The sequence below is a fragment of the Electrona antarctica genome (genome assembly GCF_951216825.1).
Source record: "Electrona antarctica genome assembly, chromosome: 17".
Lineage (NCBI taxonomy): Eukaryota > Metazoa > Chordata > Actinopteri > Myctophiformes > Myctophidae > Electrona > Electrona antarctica.
The window spans coordinates 42,120,213-42,142,419 of NC_136798.1; the positions used below are offsets into that span (position 1 = coordinate 42,120,213).

Genomic DNA, 22,207 nt, shown 5'->3' on the forward strand with positions numbered 1-22,207 from the left:
AGATGGCCGCAGCACCAGGAGGGGGTGGGGCAGAGGTGAGCAGGGCGGGGTCGACATATGCCCTTATACTGGGCTGCATTCAAGACATCTGCCTTGTGTCTGACACCTGACTTGTGTCTGAACACAGCTTTGATGGATGTGTTCTGACCCCCCCCCCCCCCCCCGCCGCCATCAAACAAAATGTTTGGTCAAACCATATGGGGTTCCATTGGAAATGCATTGGAGCGGCCATTATACACAGACACGAGACAGACACAAGACAGGTGTCTTGAATGTGTGAACGCAGCTCAGTAAGGCCTGGTGCTGCATGCGGCCATCTTGGAAACTAAAACACAATATAAACAATGGGAGAGAGGTGGGGCCGAGAAAGGCCCTTATTGTCCATGACATCATGGACACTTTGAAATAAATAGCCTACTAAAATATCTAAATATCTTTTTTTTTAATCCAAAATGAGTTAATAGCATAGACAGACTCTTCACATATAGAGCATGTCTGAAATAAGTGTCAGAGCTGAAATGTAAATATGAAATAAATGCTTAAACATGTAGCTAGGTGTAATGTTAGAGACCACAGAAGTGAACCTTTCAAGCCTGTTTTCTCAACTTGCCGTTTTCTGCAAGACATTACTCTATAAGCCATATCTCTAAAACTAGTTGGTCAAACAAACAATATGTCAATTTGAAGCTATGATTCCCTATTCCCTGCTTTCATATGACATGAAAAAACGAAAATTAAAAAAAGAATCCAATGGCAGCCCCTCAGTCAAATTGAGTCACATTTACCCACATAAAAAACCCCAGGAAAGTGTTTCTTGTCTCCCAAAACATCATTAAAATGAGATCTGAGTTGCAAAAGGGGTGTCCTGTTAAGTAACAAATGTCAGTACTTTCCCCCCCGCCACTGGCGGTATATGGTATAGCAGGGGTCTGCAACCTTTTTGACATGAAGTGCCATGTTTTCATTTTCTTGATAATCAGTGTGCCGACATGTATCGACATAAAGTTTAATTATGTCACCACATCAAAATGTAATATTTCCATCTGATTTTGATTGTCCATAGGCTCTACATAACCTTTTTATGTGGCCTATTTTCTTTCACACAGAATCAGATCCCAGAGTTTGAGTGAATGTAGAATTATGTGCAGGGTGTCATTTATATGTGAGTGGACTTCATTTCACAGACTAAACTTTTTGGAATACTTCTTAATATTAAAATAAAAGATCTCTCTCACACACTTATGCCAGAGTGCCAGTGACCACCCTCCCCTGTGCCAATGTTGGCACCCGTGCCTGAGGTTGCCTACCCCTGCGGTATAGTATAAGACATGAAATGAACCTGGTGCTGATGCTCCTGTCCACGAGGCCTGGCTGGACACTGCGGAGAGGAGGGAGGAAGCACAGATAGATTACTATAGGCCTATCTCACAGCCCCCTTTCCACGCCCCCTTCCGGTATGGTGTCATTTAACATTAGCATTTACACGTTTTTTTCTCTGGAGAATCTAAGTACATTTCCTAATGTAAAAATGTGACAGACCAATATTATTATGAAGCAAACAAGATGGTAAATCAGCTCGAACAGATAGAACAAACCTTACCTTGAGAAAACAAAAGTTGTAGACTTCTTAAATTACCTCTGTTAACATGTAGTGTCTATGGAGTGACGTCACGCTATCACCACTAACGCGGAAAGGGGGCGTATTAAGGGGGCGGGGAAATTCTGTGAGATAGGCCTATTATACTACTATTTTAAAGCAGTGGTTTTCATATCAAGACACCATCTCCCAAGGGTCTAGCGCATTGTTACGGGGACAGACATCCCGCGTGTTACCGGCTGATACCGACAATAAGCCTCTCCCGACCTATACAGATCAGACAGAGAGCCACTTTTTCGGCCTATAGCTGGGCCGTGGCACAGCGGTCCATGCACCTTGGCTGGTAATCCAGTCTGGCAGTGTGTGCCGCGGGTTCGACTCCCGATCCCGACGGCCTTTACTGCATGTGACCCCCCCCCCCCCCCACCATCTCTCTCCCTATTTATTTTCAGCCTGCTGTATCTGTCCCTCTATACAAAAATACAAATAAAATAAAGGCGAAAGCCACAAAAAAACATAATAAAAAAGGCACATTTTCACTCACATTTTCCCGTACGTCACGCTATAGACACTCTCAAATCCACAAGGAAAGTATTCAGTAGTACAGGGGTTCTCAACCCGTGGGTCGCGACCCCTCGGGGGGTCGCCAAATTATTTTAGGGGGTCCCCAAATTATTTTCAAAAAAAAAAAAAAAAAAAAAGATTTATTTTAAAATTTTATTTTCACTTTTTTTCAAAAATAGCAGACCTACAAGCTCGTAGCGCGCCACTCGGTGGCGCGCTATGAGCTTGTAGATCTGCTATTTTTCAATAGCTAAATTATAACAATGCTTACACCAAAAGGGGTTCCCGCCCAAAATGGTTTAAGGTTATTGTAGCAGTCAATTTATATTGGGGGTCGGGAGGGGGCGGGGCGGGGGTCCCGAGACGTTGCCAAAGCATTTTCGGGGGTCCCCGGCCAAAAACGTTGAGAACCCCTGCAGTAGTAGACAGTATAAAAAAAACTGTTTCTCACCTGATGAAGTCCACGTGGACAGCGTGGGTCCAGTTCTGGAACGTCTGGTTCAACTGCAAAAAAATATATATAATAAGAATAATCATTACATTATGGAATTAGCCCTTCACTAAGTCCCTCCCCAACCCATCCTTATTGTCCAATAGGCACGTTAGCAGCGAGGAAAGCTTGACCTGCATAGCAACTGTTGCTAAACTATTTGGATTGGTATTGGACAATCGCTTTTTGGGGTGGGATTTAGTGAAGGGCTAATTATGGCTGTTTTTTCACTGGGGACTGATTGCAACACAGTGGTTGGATGTACAGCGTATATAGGGCAGTATTATGCGTGTCTTAAGTACCAGGTCTTATTACTTAACTTAAGACCTGGAGGCGTGATCAATGCCATTTGGCTATTCTGAGTGGCCAAACAGCATTGACCACGCCTCCAGGTCTTAAGTTAAGTAATACGACCTGGTACTTAAGACACGCATAATACTGCCCAGAGTCTCCCTGCTCTTCTATTGAGAAATTTAGATCCTGGTTGACAAGAAGTGTTGCTTATATATTATATAATATTTTGAGTTTGACAGACGTCCCTCGCGGAAGCAGAGAGAAAGCCTCCGCATTTATCAACACTCAGGGGGCGATCGATATCGTACTGGCCTTAAATATTCGGTGACTTCTTAACCCATTTTGACCTGAGATCAGATTCTAAAAATGTCTTCTACATCCTGACAGTTTTCTGAAAAAGCTATGTTTCTATGTCAGTGGTTCTTCGATTTTTCAAAAATAGCAGACCTACAAGCTCGTAGCTTGTAGATCTGCTATTTTTCAATAACTAAAGCATAACATAATGCTAACACCAAAAGGGGTTCCCGCCCAAAATGGGTTAAAAGGTAAAAATCACACCCGTGTGAACTGAGTGGTGCAAATCCCCCCCCCCCCTCTCTCTCTCTCTCATTAGCAGGCAACAGTGCAGCACTATCTCTCTCTCTCTGTTTCTGGCACAACAGTGCCACTTTTGGTACTCATTGGTACTGGAGCTCATAGTCACACACAAACATGAACACACGGTTGAACACAGACATTGCTGTTCCTTGGAGTGGTTGCACCACTCAAAAATAAACAACAACGAATAATCTCTGCATGGCAGGGGGACAGATTATTTATGTATGTATTTATGTATTGATTTCCTTGTGAAGTGTGAAGTGAGTGGTTTAGCCAGCACTCCTGGCAGACGATTAGCAATCAGTTGGATTGGCCTTATACCACCAGGTGAAAGCGTCAGCTGTTAAGCGGCGGCCAGGCGAACAAAGGCGACAGGCGGCGAACAAAGGCGACAGGCGGCGAACAAAGGCGACAGGCGGCGAACAAAGGCGACAGGCGGCGAACAAAGGCGACAGGCGGCGAACAAAGGCGACAGGCGGCGAACAAAGGCGACAGGCGACTTTGTCAAAGTCCGACTTCGTCACTGAACGATAAGCTGTAGCATTGATTAGTGACATATATAGTAGTGTGATAGATATAGTAGTGTATTGTAGTATATGTTTAGTGATCTACAATGTGTTTTCTTCCTATTCCTGTCCTCTCTTCTTCCTGGCGGTCGCACAAACACTGGGTTACACCCAGATGTCGCGACACAACTAATCTCATCTATCCTACTCTTTCAACTCACGTCGAGCAAGTGGTAACGGGAGGGCTTTGGAATTGCCACTCGGCTGTGGTGGAAGGCAAATCTGCTTTCATCTCAGCCTACGCATCCTTGCTCTCCCTTAACTTCCTTGCTCTGACTGAGACCTGGATCAGACCAGAAAACACTGCTACGCCCGCGGCTCTGTCAGATGTGTACTCTTTCTCTCACACTCCCAGAGCCGTGCGGACAGGTGGTGGGGTTGGTCTGCTCATTTCCAGAAAATGGAAATACTCTCCTGTTTCACTGTCACTATTCTCTCCTACCTCATTTGAATTTCATGTGGTCACTGTTTCTCATCCAGTCAAGCTCACCATTGCAGCTGTTTATCGCCCACCGGGCCCTGCTGGTGGCTTCCTGGAGGAGCTGGACCATCTAGTCTCCCACTTCCCTGTCGATGGCTCTGGATTCATCCTTCTGGGTGACTTCAACCTCCCGACTGAGAAGCAGCTAGACCCACTACTTTCGTTTCTCGCCGCCTTTGACCTAGTTCTTTCCCCATCTCCTCCTACCCATGAGGCGGGCAACCAACTGGACCTGATCTTCACCAGAGGCTGCTCTATTGCTAACCTGTCTGTCACTCCTCTTTCCAGTGAAAAGGGTAAGAAACTCTCTGATCACTACTTCATGTCCTACTCTCTCTCTCTCTCCTCTCCCCCCTCACAGCCCCTCCCTACCCACATGATTTCCTCACGTCACAATCTTCGCTCACTTTCCTCCACTGATCTTTCCTCTTCTGTTCTCTCTGCTCTCCCTGCCCCTGAATCCTTTGCTCTTCTATCCCCTGATACCGCCACAGATCTTCTTTTCTCTACTCTATCCTCTTCTCTCGACCATCTCTGTCCCCTCACCACCAGGCCTGCACGCCAAACTCCACCTGCCCCCTGGTTGTCGGACTCAGTGCGGACTGAGAGACGGAGCCTGAGAGCGGCTGAGCGCAAATGGAGAAAGGGCAACCTCCCGGAGGACCTTCTCACCTTCCAATCTCTCATTTCTACTTTTTCCTCCTCTCTATCAGCTGCTAAAGCTGCTTTTTTCTGCACTAAAATTCAGGCTTCTGCTTCCAACCCTAAAAAACTCTTTGAAACTTTCTCCTCTCTCCTACAACCACCACCCCCTCCTCCCTCCTCGTCCCTCCTCCCTGACGATTTCGCCAACTTCTTTGACAAGAAGGTGAACGATATCCGATCCTCCTTCCCTCCTCCCCCGGCTGGTGCCCTGCGCACTGCCCACACCCGTCTGCCTGCCACCCCCCCCTCTCTACCTTCATCTACTCCTCTCCCCCCCCCCATCCCCTCTCTATCCCACTTCTCTCCCCTCTCCCCTAACGAGGTCCTTCTCCTTGTTACCTCTAGTCGCCCCACCTCATGCTCTCTGGACCCGGTCCCATCCACTCTGTTGCAGTCTATTGCACCTGAACTTCTTCCCTTCTTAACCCACCTTATTAACACCTCTCTGACATCTGGCTACTTTCCCTCTACTTTCAAGACTGCCAGAGTCACCCCCCTCCTGAAGAAACCGACACTTGACCCCTCTGAGATCAAGAACTACAGACCGGTTTCCCTTCTATCCTTCCTATCTAAAACTCTCGAACGTGCTGTCTTTAAACAACTGTCCTCCTATCTCCACCAGAACAACCTCCTGGACTCCAACCAGTCTGGTTTCAAAGTGGGTCACTCGACAGAGACTGCCCTGCTGGCAGTGACGGAGTCGCTCCATGCCGCTAGAGCGAACTCTCTCTCCTCCGTCCTGATACTCCTGGACCTGTCTGCAGCGTTCGACACGGTGAACCATCAGATCCTCCTCTCCACCCTCGAGGGGATGGGTGTCTCAGGCTCTGCACTCTCCCTGTTTGCATCCTACCTGACGGGTCGCTCCTACCAGGTGATGCTGAGAGGGTCTGTGTCAGAACCACACAGGCTCACAACTGGGGTTCCCCAAGGCTCGGTTCTGGGTCCTCTTCTTTTCTCTCTCTACACTACATCTCTGGGTGCTGTCATCCACTCCCATGGCTTTTCCTACCACTGCTATGCCGATGACACCCAGCTGATCCTCTCATTCCCCCCCTCTGATACCCAAGTGGAGGCACGCATTGCTGCTTGTCTGGCTGACATCTCGGCGTGGATGTCGACAAACCACCTGAAGCTCAACCTGGACAAGACCGAGCTGATGTTCCTCCCGGGGAAGGGCTGTCCGCACCGAGACATGGCCATCACCATTGATAATGCTGTGGTGACCTCAACTCGGACTGCGAAAAATCTGGGTGTGACCCTGGACGATCAACTGACGTTCTCGGCAAACATCGCATCAGTGACAAGGTCCTGCAGATTCCTCCTCTACAACATCAGGAGGATTCGCCCCTTCCTCACGGAGAAGGCAGCCCAGGTGCTCATCCAGGCTCTCGTCATCTCCCGCCTGGACTACTGCAACTCCCTCCTTGCTGGTGCTCCGGCATCTGCCATCAGACCTCTGGAGCTTGTTCAGAAAGCTGCGGCTCGTCTGGTGTTCAACCGCCCCAAGTTCTCCCACACAACCATCCTTCTCCGTTCTCTACACTGGCTCCCCGTAGCGGCCCGCATCCAGTTCAAAACCCTGGTGTTAGCCTATAGGGCAGTGAAAGGAACAGCTCCTTCCTATCTCCGGGCTATGGTCGATGCCTACACCCCTGCCCGACCACTTCGGTCTGCCACCTCGGGGCGACTGATTGCCTCGTCACTCAAGGGTCCTTCTGGCCGATCCACACGGTCACGACTCTTTTCTGTTCTGGCCCCACAGTGGTGGAATGAACTCCCCACTGATGTTAGGACAGCAGAGTCACTGCCCATATTTCGCCGCAGGTTGAAAACCCACCTCTTCAGGAAACACTACCCTTCCTCTCTGCCTGACCTACTTGTTGTTAACTAGTTGTACGAACGTTTGTTTTCTATTGTTGTATTGTTTATTGGATCTTGTTTAGTCGACACACTTAATTGTTTTAGCTCATGCTCATTTGATTTAGCTATTTTGTCTCATCCGGTTAAGGAAATAGGTAGCTGATATATTGCACTTTTACCTTAGCGCTAGGTATACTCTTGGTTGCTTGTTTTTGCAGAAAATGCACTAAAGACTTCTGGTGATTAGTAGTTTTTGTTCCCTACCTATGTTGAATACACTTATTGTAAGTCGCTTTGGATAAAAGCGTCTGCTAAATGACTGTAATGTAATGTAATGTAATGTACTCTGGCAGTAAATGAGTTAATGGATCCGCTATTTTGGAATCAATTACAAAACATTTGACAACACAAATGTGACCCAGCTTGACTGAGGGACTGCCTTGCGTGCAGCCTCTCCGGCTTTTCACCAGAATTGTTTATAAATTACTGTATCCAAAATGAGTTAACAGCACAGGCAGACTCTTCCCATACTAGACTACACATATGAAATACATGCTTAAACATGCAGCTATACATGTATGTGTAATGTTAGAGACCACAGAAGTGATACCTTTCAGGCCCAACTCGCTGTTTCTGTGCAAGACATTACTCTATATAAGCAGAGTTGGGGTCCGTTACTCAAAAAAGTAATACACTACACATTACACATTACTTTTGAAAAAAGTAATGCCTTACATTACTTGATTACGCCCTGGAGAAAGTAACTAGTTACACTACTTTTGCGTTACTCCATAAAATGGCCTGAGATGCAGTCACATAATTTGCCCCTTAACAAATCTTTATAATCCTAATAAGGAGGACATTTCTTTATGCTCTTTAATACCAGGTTGTTGAACAAGTGAAGGAATAAAACAAACAATCAAACTCCACTCGTGGCGGGGGCCGCTGCGGGGGGCGCTGAAAGCAGCAGCAGGACGCAAGTAACTAGTAACTAGTAACTAAAGCAACCAGTAACTGTAGTGTGATTACTCAATTTGGAGGAGTAGTGTCGTCACGACAAAAGTAGTGTAATTACAGTAACTACACTACAAGTAGTGTAGTTACACCCAACTCTGTATATAAGCCATATCTCCAAGAACTGCTGGGTCAAAATGAACAACCAACCAATTTAAACCCCTTTTGGTGTTAGCATTATGTTATGCTTTACCTATTGAAAAATAGCAGATCTACAAGCTCATAGCGCGCCACTCGGTGGCGCGCTACGAGCTTGTAGGTCTGCTATTTTTTTTAAATCACAGAAACATAGCTTTTTCAGAAAAGTGTCAGGATGTAGAAGAGACATTTTTTTAGAATCTGATCTCGGGTCTAAACGGGTTAATACTCTATGGTCCCGACCCACTGTTTTTGGGGAACAGTGGGTCTATAAGCGTGTGGTACACGTCTCACCCACTGAACCACCGCCTGCTCCACCTCCGCCTCCGTCAACTCAGAGTCCTCGTCGTCCACCTCAAACGAGAGCCTGTAGAAAAAACCCTCTGAGAAGACAGAGAGACACAGAGAGACAGAGAGAGAGAGAGAGAATAAGAATGAGACATTAGTCGTGCTTTGACACCGTGGCACTTTCACGAAGCTCAATAAAACGAACGGGGTTTCTATCTATTATTAGTTTTCGGCCTCCTTCCGTGCAGCGACATAGCAGGAGATGTATGTGTGTGTGTGGTGGTGGAGCTATAAGTGTGACTGGCAACAAAATCCAATTATATTCTGTAAAAATGATGTGGGCAAAATCTGCTGCCTTACACAGATAAGAGCGGAGGAGGAGAAGGAGGAGGAGGAGGAGGGGGGGGAGGAGGGGGAGGAGGAGGAGGAGGAGGAGGAGGAGGAGGAGAAGGAAGAGGAGGAGGAGGAGGAGGAGGATGAGGATGAGAAGGAAGAGGAGGGGGAGGAGGAGGAGGAGGAGGGGGAGGGGGAAGAGGAGGAGGAGGAGGAGAAGGAGGAGGGGGAGGAGGAGAAGGAGGAGGAGGAGGAGAAGGAGAAGGAGGAGGAGGGGGAGGAGGAAGAGGAGAAGGAGGAGGAGGAGGAGGAGAAGGAGGAGGAGCGGAGAGAGAGAGAGAGGTATTTTTGAGGTATTTGTACTTTACTTGACATTTTACATTTTGAATTCCGGACTTTGGCCTCACTCACACCTTCGAAACAGACTGATGTATGCTTGTTGTATACAAAGGGTGTGATACATCTTGCCCCAATGCATTTCCAATGGGAGTCACATGGTTTGACACAACATTTGTGTTGTATGAGGGGGGCAGTCGAAACACAGCCAAAAGCCATACAACAGCTTGTAGTCCAAAATGTGGACTACAAACCATGTGACTTCCATTGGAAATGCATTGGGGCGGCCATGACACTCACAACATTCATACAACAAGCATGCATCAATGTTGTATGCTAGATCGAAAGGTTTGAGTGAGGCCTTTTACTTGCAACGGAGTATTTCTATATTACAGTATTTTGATGCTTTTACTAATAAGTAAATAATGGAGTACTTTTTCCCCACCACTGTGCGTCACAGCGCTGTGGTTCTCCACTCCTGACCCGCAGACAGCGTAGGCACACTTTAGTGTCACAAAGATGCCAAAAGCCGCTCGCAGCAGCTGGCGTCTCTTCTTGGTTTTTATTTTGGATGGAAATTAAGCTCCACCCACCAGTGTTGTTTTCGTCGACTAAAACGAAGACGAAAAATGTTCGTCGAAAACTAAATGGATACTAAATGAAAACTAAGCTACGGTGACTAAAACTATATGACTAAATATACTGTCGATTTTGTCAACAAATTAAAAACTAGACTAAAATGTTAGGAAGGGACTAGTGGACAAGAGATCCAGTATAAGTCATTTTACACTTGGTTGCATGCTGAAAATATCTACAAGCTCACAACGCGTCGCAGCGCGACATGTTGTGAACTTGTAGATCGGCTATTTTCAGCAAATGTAAAATCAGTCATTACGACGGCATCAAGGCCGGCCAAAATAAATTTTAGTCGACTAAATCAACTGTAGATTTAGTGGCCTAAAATCCTATGATATTTAGTCGACTAAAACTAGACTAACACTAACACATTCCAGGTGACTAAAATGTGACTAAAACTAAGTGAAAACTATTCAAGAGACTATGACTAAAACTAAAATAGAAATTTGCTGCCAAAAACAACGCTGCCACCCACACGGCAGAATGCTGCGGGGGCAAGCTTTTCCGGGAATATGGCCGAATATGCCGCGTGGGTGGAGCTTAATTTCCATCCACCAGCTGTCTAAAAACCAAGAAGAGACGCCTGCTACAAGCGGCTTTTGCCCGCGCATGGAAGCCCAAGTGTGCTTACACCCAGAGAGAATGCCAGCTGGTTTTAAATGGAATCTGATTAGATTAGACATCTGGAACAGCCAGGTGGAGGCAAAATTGCCTTAATTTGAATGAAGCCACAACAAGAAAACTTTAGCAGTATGGCATTCCCCGGAGCTGGAAGTTGAGAAGCTGGAGTTGATTAACATGTCACAGAAATACTGTGTGACATTCAAGACACACATAATAACGCAGCCCAATCTGTCACCCTCGTTATGCTAATTAACAGCACAACATGCAAGTGGCAGCCATTCTAGAAGTCCCCAAGCTGTCCCCAAAAGTGTGATTAAAGAAAGCATGTAGTTAAAGAATAAATATAGTCTGGCAGCCGACAGGCTTCTTTTGTTTAAAGTGGGAAATTTGGTATATAGTCTTGGGCTGGCCCAAGCCCCCGCCACCCCAACCACCCCCCCCCCCCCTATCCCCCCACCCAAGTACATTCCGTGCCCACACAATACAATGCAACTGTAATGTAATGTGATGTGATGTTTATTCTGTTTTCTTTTTCTTTGATGCAAGAAAGATGTATTTTGGCGCTGCACTGCGGCGACATGGGCATAAGGGCTACGCTTGCATGCGGGCCCTTTGTCTAAGACACATTTCTTCCTCGGGAGACAAATAATAAAGAACCTTGAACCTTGTATTGGCCTAAAATATTGTCTATATACATACATTCATGAATCCACTTGCTGACCGGCTGTCGGTATAGACCAATTATTTGTTTACAAACGTTGGGACACGGGTGACTGTTTCATGTAATCAATTCCCAACAGATCTCCAAACCTGTTGTTTTGGGGAGCACTGGTTTCAGCTCATTCAACCTCCTCGTGTGTTGGCTAGTGAGATGCACCCTAGGAGACATTTATACTTCAAAGCCCAACAGTATTGCGCACAGAGAACAGCTGATATACAAGCTCACATCGCATCGCGGATGCGACTGTTGTGAGCGTAGAGGTCTGTGTGCGCGACACCATCGCGGGACGAAGCATAAATTATACTTGATGGGCTGCAGGTGCGCGTGCAGCCGTGCACAAATAGGCTCTGCTGCCGTGTTCATGAGCGCACCTCCCGTCCTTATGACAGCGACTGGAGGTGTGGTTTTGAGGACAACTGTGTTGAATTGCTATTATTGTTCAAACACAACAGAAACCAATGGATTATATATGTCAAGGGCGAGAGATCACAATACAAATCCTAATCATTCTTCCTCCACACTGGGAGAAAAACAGCATCTGAAAGTTTGATGGGGCTTTTTTTTTTTTTTTTTTACACGTGAGTGCAGTTAGAACTTTTCCATTGCATCTTATGAGAGGTGGTGTTCTTCTGCTGCCGCGATGCGCGCTCATGCTGTTGCTTATCAGTGTGACGTCGTCTGTTTTGGGCATTTTGTTTCATGTCAAACTAGGGGGTATTCATGATTGTGCCCAGACCTCATCAAATTTGTGCTGACCTCATCACATTTTGTCATGACGGCTATGGCCATGTTTAGCCCAAGGAGTGTTTTTTTGTGTGCAAAACTAATGATTGGAATGGATTCAGAATCATGAAAACCCCCTAGTTTGACACGTCACATGCTACTTAAATAAGGAAAGTTTGACATGTATGCCTTATATAGGATGTTAATGGTAGGGTCACAAGAAACCCCTATAAAAAACAATTGCTCAATACCGACAGCCGGGTCAGCAAGTGGATTCACGAATGTATGTATATAGACAATATTGTAGGCCAAAAAAAACACTATATACCAAATGTCCCACCCCACAAGCTGCGGGACTAATAGAATACAAGTTGTGACTCTGCAATGGTTTAAAATCTGAATCATTGTCATTGTTGTCCACTGTCAACAATAGGCTACTGTAGTTAGTACATTGAGTTTATGGACATTTTGTCCATATTCAAATAAAAACGATACGGAATGTATTCTGAACATTCATTTTGTAAAACTATGTTTCCCCAGGCGTATTCTTTTATGAACGGAGAGTTTGAATGGCTTGTATTAGAGAGTAGTACAGACCTTTTACAGACGCAGCAGTGATTTTCAAATGGGTAAATTACTTACACCTGGCCGTTTTAAAGTAGCCCAAAGTGGCGTTTTTTTTTAGCTTTCCCCCACATCATTTCAACATGAATTGCCTTTAAAAGAGTAGGACTGCCTGCTGAGTCAAAACAAATAATAACCCTAGAGCTACAGTATAAGCATATGACATTTCAAAGTAGACACAAATTTGGTTGTATGAATTACATTTCTTTGTGAATGTTTGCAACATAAAACACACCCAGTTTACTCTACTACAGTACCGTAAAAGCCAAATTGCAATGTCAATTAAATGGAGAGTGGAGACGCATTATACTTCAAACTAACTTGACTTGCAAATGTTCTGCGGAGTGTAACATTTACACGGGTTCTTCTACTCCCGGGCCTTTGTACAAACCAAACACCAACAGAGAAGCCATTTGTATAGGGTAGCACGGCAGTATAATATGCTCTTTTGTTAAATAACAATGTAGCATTTAAACGGAATGCATTGTGCCATTGTGTGTGCCGAGGAGGTGGTCGCATTTCATCTCATGGTTTCCCGAGGTTTTGTTCAATCTCCTGCTATGGCTCACAGCGGCCACTAGGTGTCAGTCCACTGTCTATAGTTGAGGTTAGTCAGACAGCTGTCCTATATTCTCAATAATCTGTCCTCCATCAGCTCTCGTGGGAGGCAGCCTTCTGCAGATGTCTTATTCAGTCCACAGTAACATGTTACAAGTTTGGGCCATTAAAACAGCAGATTTGATTAGATTTTTTTTACTCTACATGTCGGTCATGAAACACAGAATAGTGACCTGTTTATTGTATTATAGTTTATTTTTTTCAGTTTTATTATTGAGGTGATGTTAATGTTTTTCACTCGGCGATGAATTGCAAAAAGCAACAGAGCAGGACTTCTCCCAAGAGGCTCAGTGGATTGAGATATATAGTCAGAGAGAGAGAGAGAGAGATACCAATACCAAAAAGGTGCAAGTAGTGGTAGCCTACACCAGGTGCACTAGTTCATCCCTGATTGGAACTATACACTCCATGTTAGTGCTCTAAACCCGGCCCCCCGCAATCACAACCAACCAATCAGCAACCAGCAAGAGTATATTTAAACAAACCCCTTAACCCGATTTGACAGCTACAGCGACACTACGAGTGTGAACAGAGGTCTAACTAACGAGGTCTCGTACTACTACTGCTACTGCTACTACTACTACTACTACTACTACTACTACTGCTACGTCTACTGCAGACAGCCACCTCTTCAGCTACGGCACTGCAAGAATATTTCCACCTCCCGCGTGTCATTTTTAACATATAGCATTCGACTGTGACATTTAATTTGTCTGAAAATAAATGGAAGAGAAAACAAACAGCGGGGCCAATGGGGGAGATTATGATTTTTTTTGCTCCGCTGCACATCCTCAAAATCGAGCGTCAACACAATCAAATGCTGTTGCCCGTTTTTTGAATGCGAGAGACTTGAGTTCGAGGTTGATTTGCGTCGGAAACAAGTGGACGTCTCTCGGCATATTGACCGGCGCTTTTGACTCCGTTTAAACCCATTTAGACCTGAGGACGCATCTGTGTCATATTATAGCTTTTAAGGAAAGAAGAAAACAACTTTGAGGCTATAAGTCCACATTTGAAATGACAAGTTAAAGATGAATATTTCTTGCAGTGGCTAATTCTTGCAGTGGTTCTCAACCAGTGGCCCCGGGGGACCACCAGTGGTCCTTGAGGGGGTTCCAGGTGGTCCCCAGATAAAGGATGGGGGAGGAGGTGTTAACCAAATGGACCCTTATTAGATCTTTAACACTCTTAAGAATTACAGTATTTATTATAAAACATCTCATGCCGAGCCTGGCATTACTTAATTTACAAGAGGTTTACGCGATAAGCGAATGTATTGTACGGCTTCGTACACACATATCAGACGAACATGCTCTGTGCTGTCCGTGTTTCATGTCTGCCTCAATGCTTTTCCAATGGAAGTCACGTGGTTTCACCAAACAGTTGTGTGTGATGGGGGGAGGGGGGGAGGGGGGGCAATCAAACACAAGTGTTTGGTCAAACCACGTGACTTCCATTGGAAAAGCATTGGGGCGGCCATGAAACACAGGCAGAGCACAGCACAGTTGTTCTTTATGTGTGTACGAAGCCTACCACATCAATACAGTATGGAATTGTGGACAAAATCCGACATATTCTACGTCTGGGGTCTGAGAGAGGCTCAGAATGTCATCAGATGGTGGATCCGTGGCTCAAAGGCCAAATAAACAATAGACCGTTGACAATGAAACGGGTTGAAAACCACTGCGAACTACAGCCATTCCACTACTATAACATTCTCATGTCTCTATACGTCTACTGTTGGGGTGTATGACTGCGTGACATACTGTTCCCTGATGCCAGTCCACACAGACATGTAATATGAAAGCGGGGTTTACATTGGCATGGCGGCAACAACTCGGCGGGCCTGGCGGCCAAAGTCGGGGGAGGCGGGGCCTCCGTGGCCCCGTGGGCGGGCCTCGCCGTGGCATTTTTTGGGCCGCCGCCGGCGGCGGGCGGCGTCGCTTTGAGCGATGTCGAGGACAGATGCGGCGCGTCCTTTGTGGGCACGACGTGGTCCCCGACAACGTCCCCTTGTCGTTCTCCCATGTCGCCGCCACCACCAGCAGCGTGGTGGCCTGGGCGCGTGTCGTCCCCCTGCTTCCCGCCGTGATGTGACACGTTTGAACCGACGGCGCTCAAGCTGTGCGAATCTGGTGGCCCCCGATCCCCGGTGGCGGGCTCCTTGGACGCACTCCCGTGGCTCCCGCCGGGATTGGACGACAGGGCGTCATCGCTGCTCTCGGCCGAGTCCGGCCTTGCCGCTGCCGCCGCGACCGGCGGTTCACGCGTCGCCGCGACGGTCAACTCTCGGGGCGCCTCGGTCGTCGTGGTCGTGGTTGTGGTCGCGGCGTTCCATCTGCCGGGCACAGAGGAGGAGGAGACCTCCGGGGCGCTTACGTAATCGGGGCCGTGCGTGTCGCCGGCGTGTCCGTCCCTCCAGGGGAGGAGCCCCCCGTCTGCTGGCTGCGGCGGTGACCCAGAAACGGAGCCCTGATCTGGGCCGGCGATGTCGCTTATAGGAGGTGTGTAGGTTGGGGTAGTGAGGAGGAGGAGGATACTTTGGCCGGCAGCAGCAGAAGCAGAAGCAGCATGTGTGGAGTTCAGGTGAACTGCTGCACTGACAGGCGGCGCACGCGTCACAGAGGACGGGATCTGACTCGGCTCGGAACCGCTTGGAGCGGGAGGCGGGGGTCGCGCAGCGTCGGGGGGGCCGGCTGCTGCAGCAGCGCCGGCATTCGAGCCGCCGACAACAACGGGCGAGCGGGATGCTTCTTCCCGAGGCCTGGCGGGGCCGGAGACGGACGGGTTAAGGGGAAACGTGGGGCTTTCCTCCAGAAGAGAAGCGGCATTGTGACTCAGATTATCCGCCGAGGCAGCCGCCGGTCCCATTACGGAGGAGGAGGACCCACTAGGATCCAATTCAGAGTGTCTTTGGTGCTCATTGCTGGAGGTCTCCGCTGACTGTATGGGAGGAGGAGTGACGACAACAGGGCCCGACACGGCGACGGCGGAGGTCGCCCTCGGGGAACCTTCCACCGTCTCGGCCGTGGCGACGCCAACAAAGGCCCCCGACGGGCTGAGAGGGGCAACCGGGGACGGCTGCATTCCGTGCAGGGGCGAGCGACCGGGGCGTAATTGGTCCGAGGCAACTTGCGGCACCACCACCGACGCCGTCGACGATGTGGCGAAGGGAGGAGGGAGCAGAGGAAGAGAGGGAGAGAGCGGTATGTGGGCGAGGGAGAGGGGACGGGTAAAAAAAAAGGTTGCGTGGGGAGAGAGAGTCGTACGGCGGACGAGAGGGAGGGAGGCAGTGGAGCGGTGGAGAGTGGGAGTGGACGGGGCGAGGGGAAGAGGAGGAGGGGTGAGGAAGGGCTCGAGGGAGGAGGAGGAGGACAGGAAAGGGAAGAGGACGGAGGGAGCGAGGAGGGAGGGAGTGAGGACGAACAAGGGGAAACGAGACCCCGGCCGGCGTGCCAGCTCCGCAATGCCGCCACCGCCGTGCGCGTCGGTCTGCGTGGACTCCACCGCGCGGGGAGGAGCGTTTGTAGCGTGTTCGCCGCGCGCGCCCGTCCCCGTCCCATGACTCGAAGCGGAGGACCCCCAGGTGAGGTCGTCCGCTTCCGCGTTTTCCTGACTGCCCGTACGCGGCGGCGTGCGTGCAAAGTCCACGGGCAACGCACGCGTGGGACTCGGCGCTAGCGTCTGCGTGGGACGAAGCACGACTGCCGGCGTCTCCGCGGGTGTCTGAGCGCTTGACGGAATGTGCGAGTGTGTCGCCACGTTTAAAGCGTCTGAATGTCCCGGCCCTGAGTCAACATGCGGTGGGCCCGAGCCAGATGCCAAACCGCTGTGGAACTCGGGCGCTGCTGTGCGAGTCGGCACCGCGACAGAGGGATCTGGCCACCGGGTTGAAAAGGGGTGCGGGGTCGCATCGTCGTCGGCGCAGGCGGTTTGAGTCGCGGGATGCGCGCGGGATGCGCCGGTGACCCTCGCGACAGCCAAGCGGGTCGCGCGCGTGTTGTTTGAGCTCTGCAGGAGCGCCGCTCGCGTCGCCCTCCCCTGTGTTTCTCGGCGCGAGACCGCACCGGAAGCGCTAGATGTCTCTACCGGGGGAGACACGGCTACTGGAACAGGGGAGCGCGGCGAGAGGGACTCGCCCCAGGTCGCCTCGACCTCAGGAGGGACCGGCGGGTTGGCCAGACGAGAGAGAGAGAATGGACGTAGCGCGGAGCGGAAGAGAGCGGAGGTGGGAGAGAAAGAAGAGGACGAGGGAGAGTGAAATATCGCGTCGACGCTCCGTGTCTCGGGGCGCGCTCCCGAGTTTGAAGAGAGCGAAGAGGTCAAAGTGTTTGTACTCTCACGGCTCGTTGGGTGGAGCGTGTCAGCAGGCGGGGTGTGTCCGGCTGTCCACATTTCACCCGCCGTCGCATCTCTTTGTACCGACTGTGTAGGCGATGGCCGCCACAGTACCGCCACGGTACGCTCCGGGCCAAATATCTCCCGCGGCCCGGTGACCGAGCGGCCGCCACGCTGAGCTCCGCCCGGCGAATCGGTCGCGGCGACGGCGACGACCGGCGGAGACGGCTCAATTAGGCCCGCGAAAGGCTCGGCGGGAATCGCGCCAGCGGCGAATCCGCTTCCTTGGCCGTCGCTGAGGAGGTGTCGAGTGCTCCCCTCTGCCACGAGGGTCGATTCTCTCGCCGCCAAGCGGGGAGAGAAGGTGGAGACTTCGAGGACGGGTGACCCGTAAGACGCCGGGGGCGGAGGAGGAGAGAGGAGCGCTGGTGGGGAGGCTCCTCCTCTCTCGCTGCCTGCCACCTGGCCCGCCGCGGAAGACGTAGGAAGAGGAGACGACGAGGGGGCGACGTCTCGCTCGGCGGGCCAACTCACGAAGGGGCGGGCGAGAGGCGGGAGTGGAAAGGACGGCTGCAGAGGGGTGGGAGGGGAGGTGAAGGAGAGAGGTGGCGGAGCGGCGGCGGCGGGCACAGAGGGAGAGGAGAGGGGAGGAGCAGGAGCAGGGGAGCGGTGGGGGGCGGCGGAGAGAGCACTTGGCGCGAGAGGGGAGGAGAGGGGGAGAGTCGACGAAGGAGGCGGGGCGACGGCGGTGGGGGCGGAAGAGAGGGGGAGGTTGGACGCAGAGAGACAATGAACAGGGGAAGGGGAGGTGACGACGGGAGGAGAAGAGAGAAGAGTGGCCGAGGGGTAGCGATCGGGCGGGATGCCGGGAGAGGTGGAGACATCCCGCCGAACGGGAAGGAGAGCGGGAAACGAGGGCGCCGCCGACGACAGTCCGGGAGGGAGCGGTTTTTGGGTCGACTGCGTTCCGAACTCGTCCCTCGCGTCCGCGGCGTGGAGAGAGGGAGAGCGGGAGAGAGTGGGTGACGGAGAGCGAGGAGAGGGAGGAGAGGGAGAGGGAGGAGGTGGGGAGGTGGGGAGGAGGAGAGGAGAGACGGGGAGGAGAGGCAAGAGACACCCAGGTGGTGTTGTTGGGGGAAGAGGAACAGCGGGTGTTACAGATTGCACGCTGCTGGTCTGTGGCAGGAGAAGGCAGCTGCTCGTGGGCGTCACGGCACCCTGCTGCCGCGTAACCGAGAATCCGTTTTCGGACGGATGGAACGAAAGTTCGCCCGCCGCATCAAAACCGCTTGTTGTTGTTGTTTTCGCAGTATCGGCCCCCACCACCACCACCACCCCCGATTGGCTGGATAAACGTTCCTCGGAGCCAATCCCCCGCCGCAGGGGGGGTCGGACGGTTTGACGAGTGCGTTCGCCGCTGTCTCGTCCGTCCGGAAGGGAGGAGTCAGAGCGCTGTTGCCCGTTTTCCGTTCCCGTGGCGATGGCGGCGGGGGAGGAGGACGGGGGCTCGTCCATGGAGTAGAGGGAGTCAAAGTCAAACAGGCCCCTCTCGGTGAGCTCCGACAGGTCGTAGAGGAACGCCACCCCCTCCGTCCCGGAGCCGTAGTCGTCGTCGTCGACGCCGTCGACGCCCGACAGCTCCGTGGCGTGGGTCCAGTTGCCGTGGCCGCCCACCGTGCCGTTCTCCTCCCCGCTCGCCCCACCCGCCTGCAGCGACCACTGGGGCGCCGCCGGCTTGTTCTTGCGGTTGCTAAGCGACGACGATGATGATGATGATGATGATGATGATGATGATGATGATGATGATGATGATGATGCCACGTGGGCCGCGTGTAAGCCGTCCTCCACGTCCGATTCCCCCTCCGTCTGTAGCTCTGGAAATGACCCCCGCGCCGCGGTCACCACCTCGGATCCAGGAGGAGGGGGTTTTGAGTCCGAGGCGGGTGACGTCGTCGTGGTCTCGCGTCGGGCGGCGACCGCCGTCGCAGCAGTCGTCGCCGCACGAGGAATAAGCCCCGACGACGCGTGTGTCGGCCGCGCGTCGTTCGCAGCCGCGGTCGTCACTTTGAGGCGTTTTGGTCCGACCGTAGCCCTGCTGGCGGCGGTCGTCGTGGTGGTGGTTCCGAACCCCGTGTGCGCGTGCGTATGCGCGTGCAGCAGAAGAGCGGGCTTGGTCATGTACGCCCCTGTCCTGGACGGGGCGCCCGTCGCCGCCGCCTCCGGCCTCTTCTTCCTCGGGGGCCAGATGAGAGGCGTGGAGATGAAACCCAGCGAGGTCTTGGAGGCCGGGCCACGGCGCCGGCCCGGGGGGGCCCTGGGGTGGGACTGCGACACTCGGCCAGGCTGTGCGGCCGCCGAGGGTCCGGGCTGGGCGGCGGGGAGGACGCCACGATCCGGCGTGGGCCTCGGAGCCCTGCGATGTGGGGCGGCGGCGGCCCGAGGGCGGCGGCCCGCTGCTGCTGCTGCTGCTGCTGCAGGGCCCTGCGGCGGCGGGAGTCTAGAGGCTTGTTGACGCCCGGAAGCAGCAGAGAGCGCTGAGGGCGGGCGGGGAGGAGGAGGGACTTCAGAGGCCCCGGGTTGAACCGCCACAGGGGCCACAACAGCAGGAGGAACAGTGAACGCACTCCGTTTAAGGGTTCGAGGGGAGGGGGAGGCGGGCTTCGTAGCCGAAGAGGCGCGGTGGTGGCGGTGCCCGGGGGGCTTATGTGAGGCTCGACCGGAGGCTCGTCGTCCGTGGCGAAGTCCCTCGTTATGGGGGGCGGGAGGACGCGGCGACCGGGAGACTGGGGACGCCGCCTCGTGACCTCCTCGGTCTCGTGAGGCAGGGGATCCAGCGGATTTAGAGGCACGCCCGAGTCCAGCTAGAGTCTTAGACCGGCGGACAAGGTGCTGAGAGGGACGTTGAGCCGATGCTTTGGTGCCAGCAGCGGCAGCAGCAGCGGCAGCAGCAGCGGCAGCAGCAGCGGCAGCGGCGGTGGTGGTGGTGGTGGTGGGGGTGGAAATAGCTTTGGAGGGAGATCCGGGGACCGCCATCCGTGAAGACAGGCGCAGTCGGTGCCGTGCGTACGACGCAGTCGCCTTCGCTGTCACCCAGAACACAATGCGTCACGCCACGGGGGCCAAGTTGGTGAAAGAGCAGGTTACAGTCATCATAGAATTGTTACACATTTAAATGTGCCTACACAAATCGGACAGGTAACAGATATGCAATAGAAAAGAGCAATGCAACTTGCAACGGGAGCTCAATCAGGTTGCATATTGAGTGTTAAAATACTCGCCCCTAGACCAACAAACGCATTAGAGTTGTGACTATGATTATTGTGCCTTGATTAGGACTAATTTGTTAGTTGACATTGCTGTAAGGAAAAACGACCGGGCAGGAAAGAACTAATGCAAGAATCAAAGAAAGAAAGACTTAGTATCCATACTATTATCAGTAAGTGTCAGAATTGACCAAAAAATATGGAACCTAATATGCAGTGTTGATTTCGTCGACAAAAAATGTCCGTCGACTACCTTTTTTCACTGACGAAAACGAAATGGAAACGAAATGAAAACTCAGCTATGATGACTAAAACTAAGACTACACTGTATATAAATTGACAATTTCGTCAACAAATAAAAACTAGACTAAAATGTTAGGGTGGACAACAGATCCAGTATAAGTCATTTTACACTTGGTCGCATGCTGAAAATAGCCGATGTACAAGCTTACGGCGGAAACAAGAACTGCCAATATACATTTTAGTCGACTAAATCAACTGTAGATTTAGTCGACTAAAATCTCGTGATATTTAGTCGACTAAAACGAGACTAACACCAACACATTCCAGGTGACTAAAGTGTGACTAAAACTAAATGAAAACTATTCAAGAGACTACGACTAAAGCTAAAATCAGAATTTGCTGTCAAAATCAACACTGCTTAATAATGTCACAAGTTATTCACATCATTCAACTATGTGTGCCCGAGGCTCTCTCTCAACATCATTACAGCATAAGCGATCGATGCTATATATGTCTGTGAGGAATCAATGAAGAGATAGCGTTCACATCTCCAGAGAAAGAGAGAAGTGAAGGAATAGGAAATGAAAGAGCGAAGTATACGTCCACACACGGGGAAAAGAGAACATGGGTTATTTATGAATTATGTTTCTGGACGAACATTAATACATTCTGGGCGGGAACCTCCTTTTGGTGTTTTAAAGCATTACGTTATACTTTAGCTATTGAAAAATAGCAGATCTACAAGCTCATAGCTACGAGCTTGTAGGTCTGCTATTTTTTTTTAAATCGTGAAAATGTGGCACAAATCTTTGAATATATATTCTTTCAGAGTCAACATTTTTAACTAAAATCTTTGCTTCTGGGGGTGTCCCCTGGAGCAACATATTTTCAGATGGGGGTCGGAGGCCAAATACAGATAATTGTTGGTAGTTTGAGAACCACTGACACAGAAACATAGGGTTTAGGATTTAGAAGACATTTTGTAGAATCGTTCTCAGGTCTAAATGGATTAACCCATTCTGGGCGGGAACCCCTTTTGGTGTTTTACACATTATGTTATAATTTATCTATTGAAAAATAGCAGATCTACAAGCTATAGATAGCGCGCCACCGAGTGAAAATATTTATTTCAGAAAACTGGAGGATTTAGA

The 22,207-nt window shown here is 50.7% G+C and overlaps 1 protein-coding gene across 1 annotated transcript in view; it reads right to left on the reverse strand.

Annotated features, from left to right (window-relative positions):
* The window catches only part of adgrg6 (adhesion G protein-coupled receptor G6), a gene marked incomplete at its 5' end in the record, with an annotated part of 167,576 nt that overhangs the window by 65,407 nt on the left and 79,962 nt on the right, over window positions 1–22,207 (reverse strand). Inside the window, 3 exons of the mRNA XM_079526453.1 lie at window positions 1,340–1,378; window positions 2,613–2,665; window positions 8,604–8,692. Coding sequence (XP_079382579.1) covers window positions 1,340–1,378; window positions 2,613–2,665; window positions 8,604–8,692 — 181 coding nt within the window. The remainder of the gene's footprint in view (window positions 1–1,339; window positions 1,379–2,612; window positions 2,666–8,603; window positions 8,693–22,207) is intronic.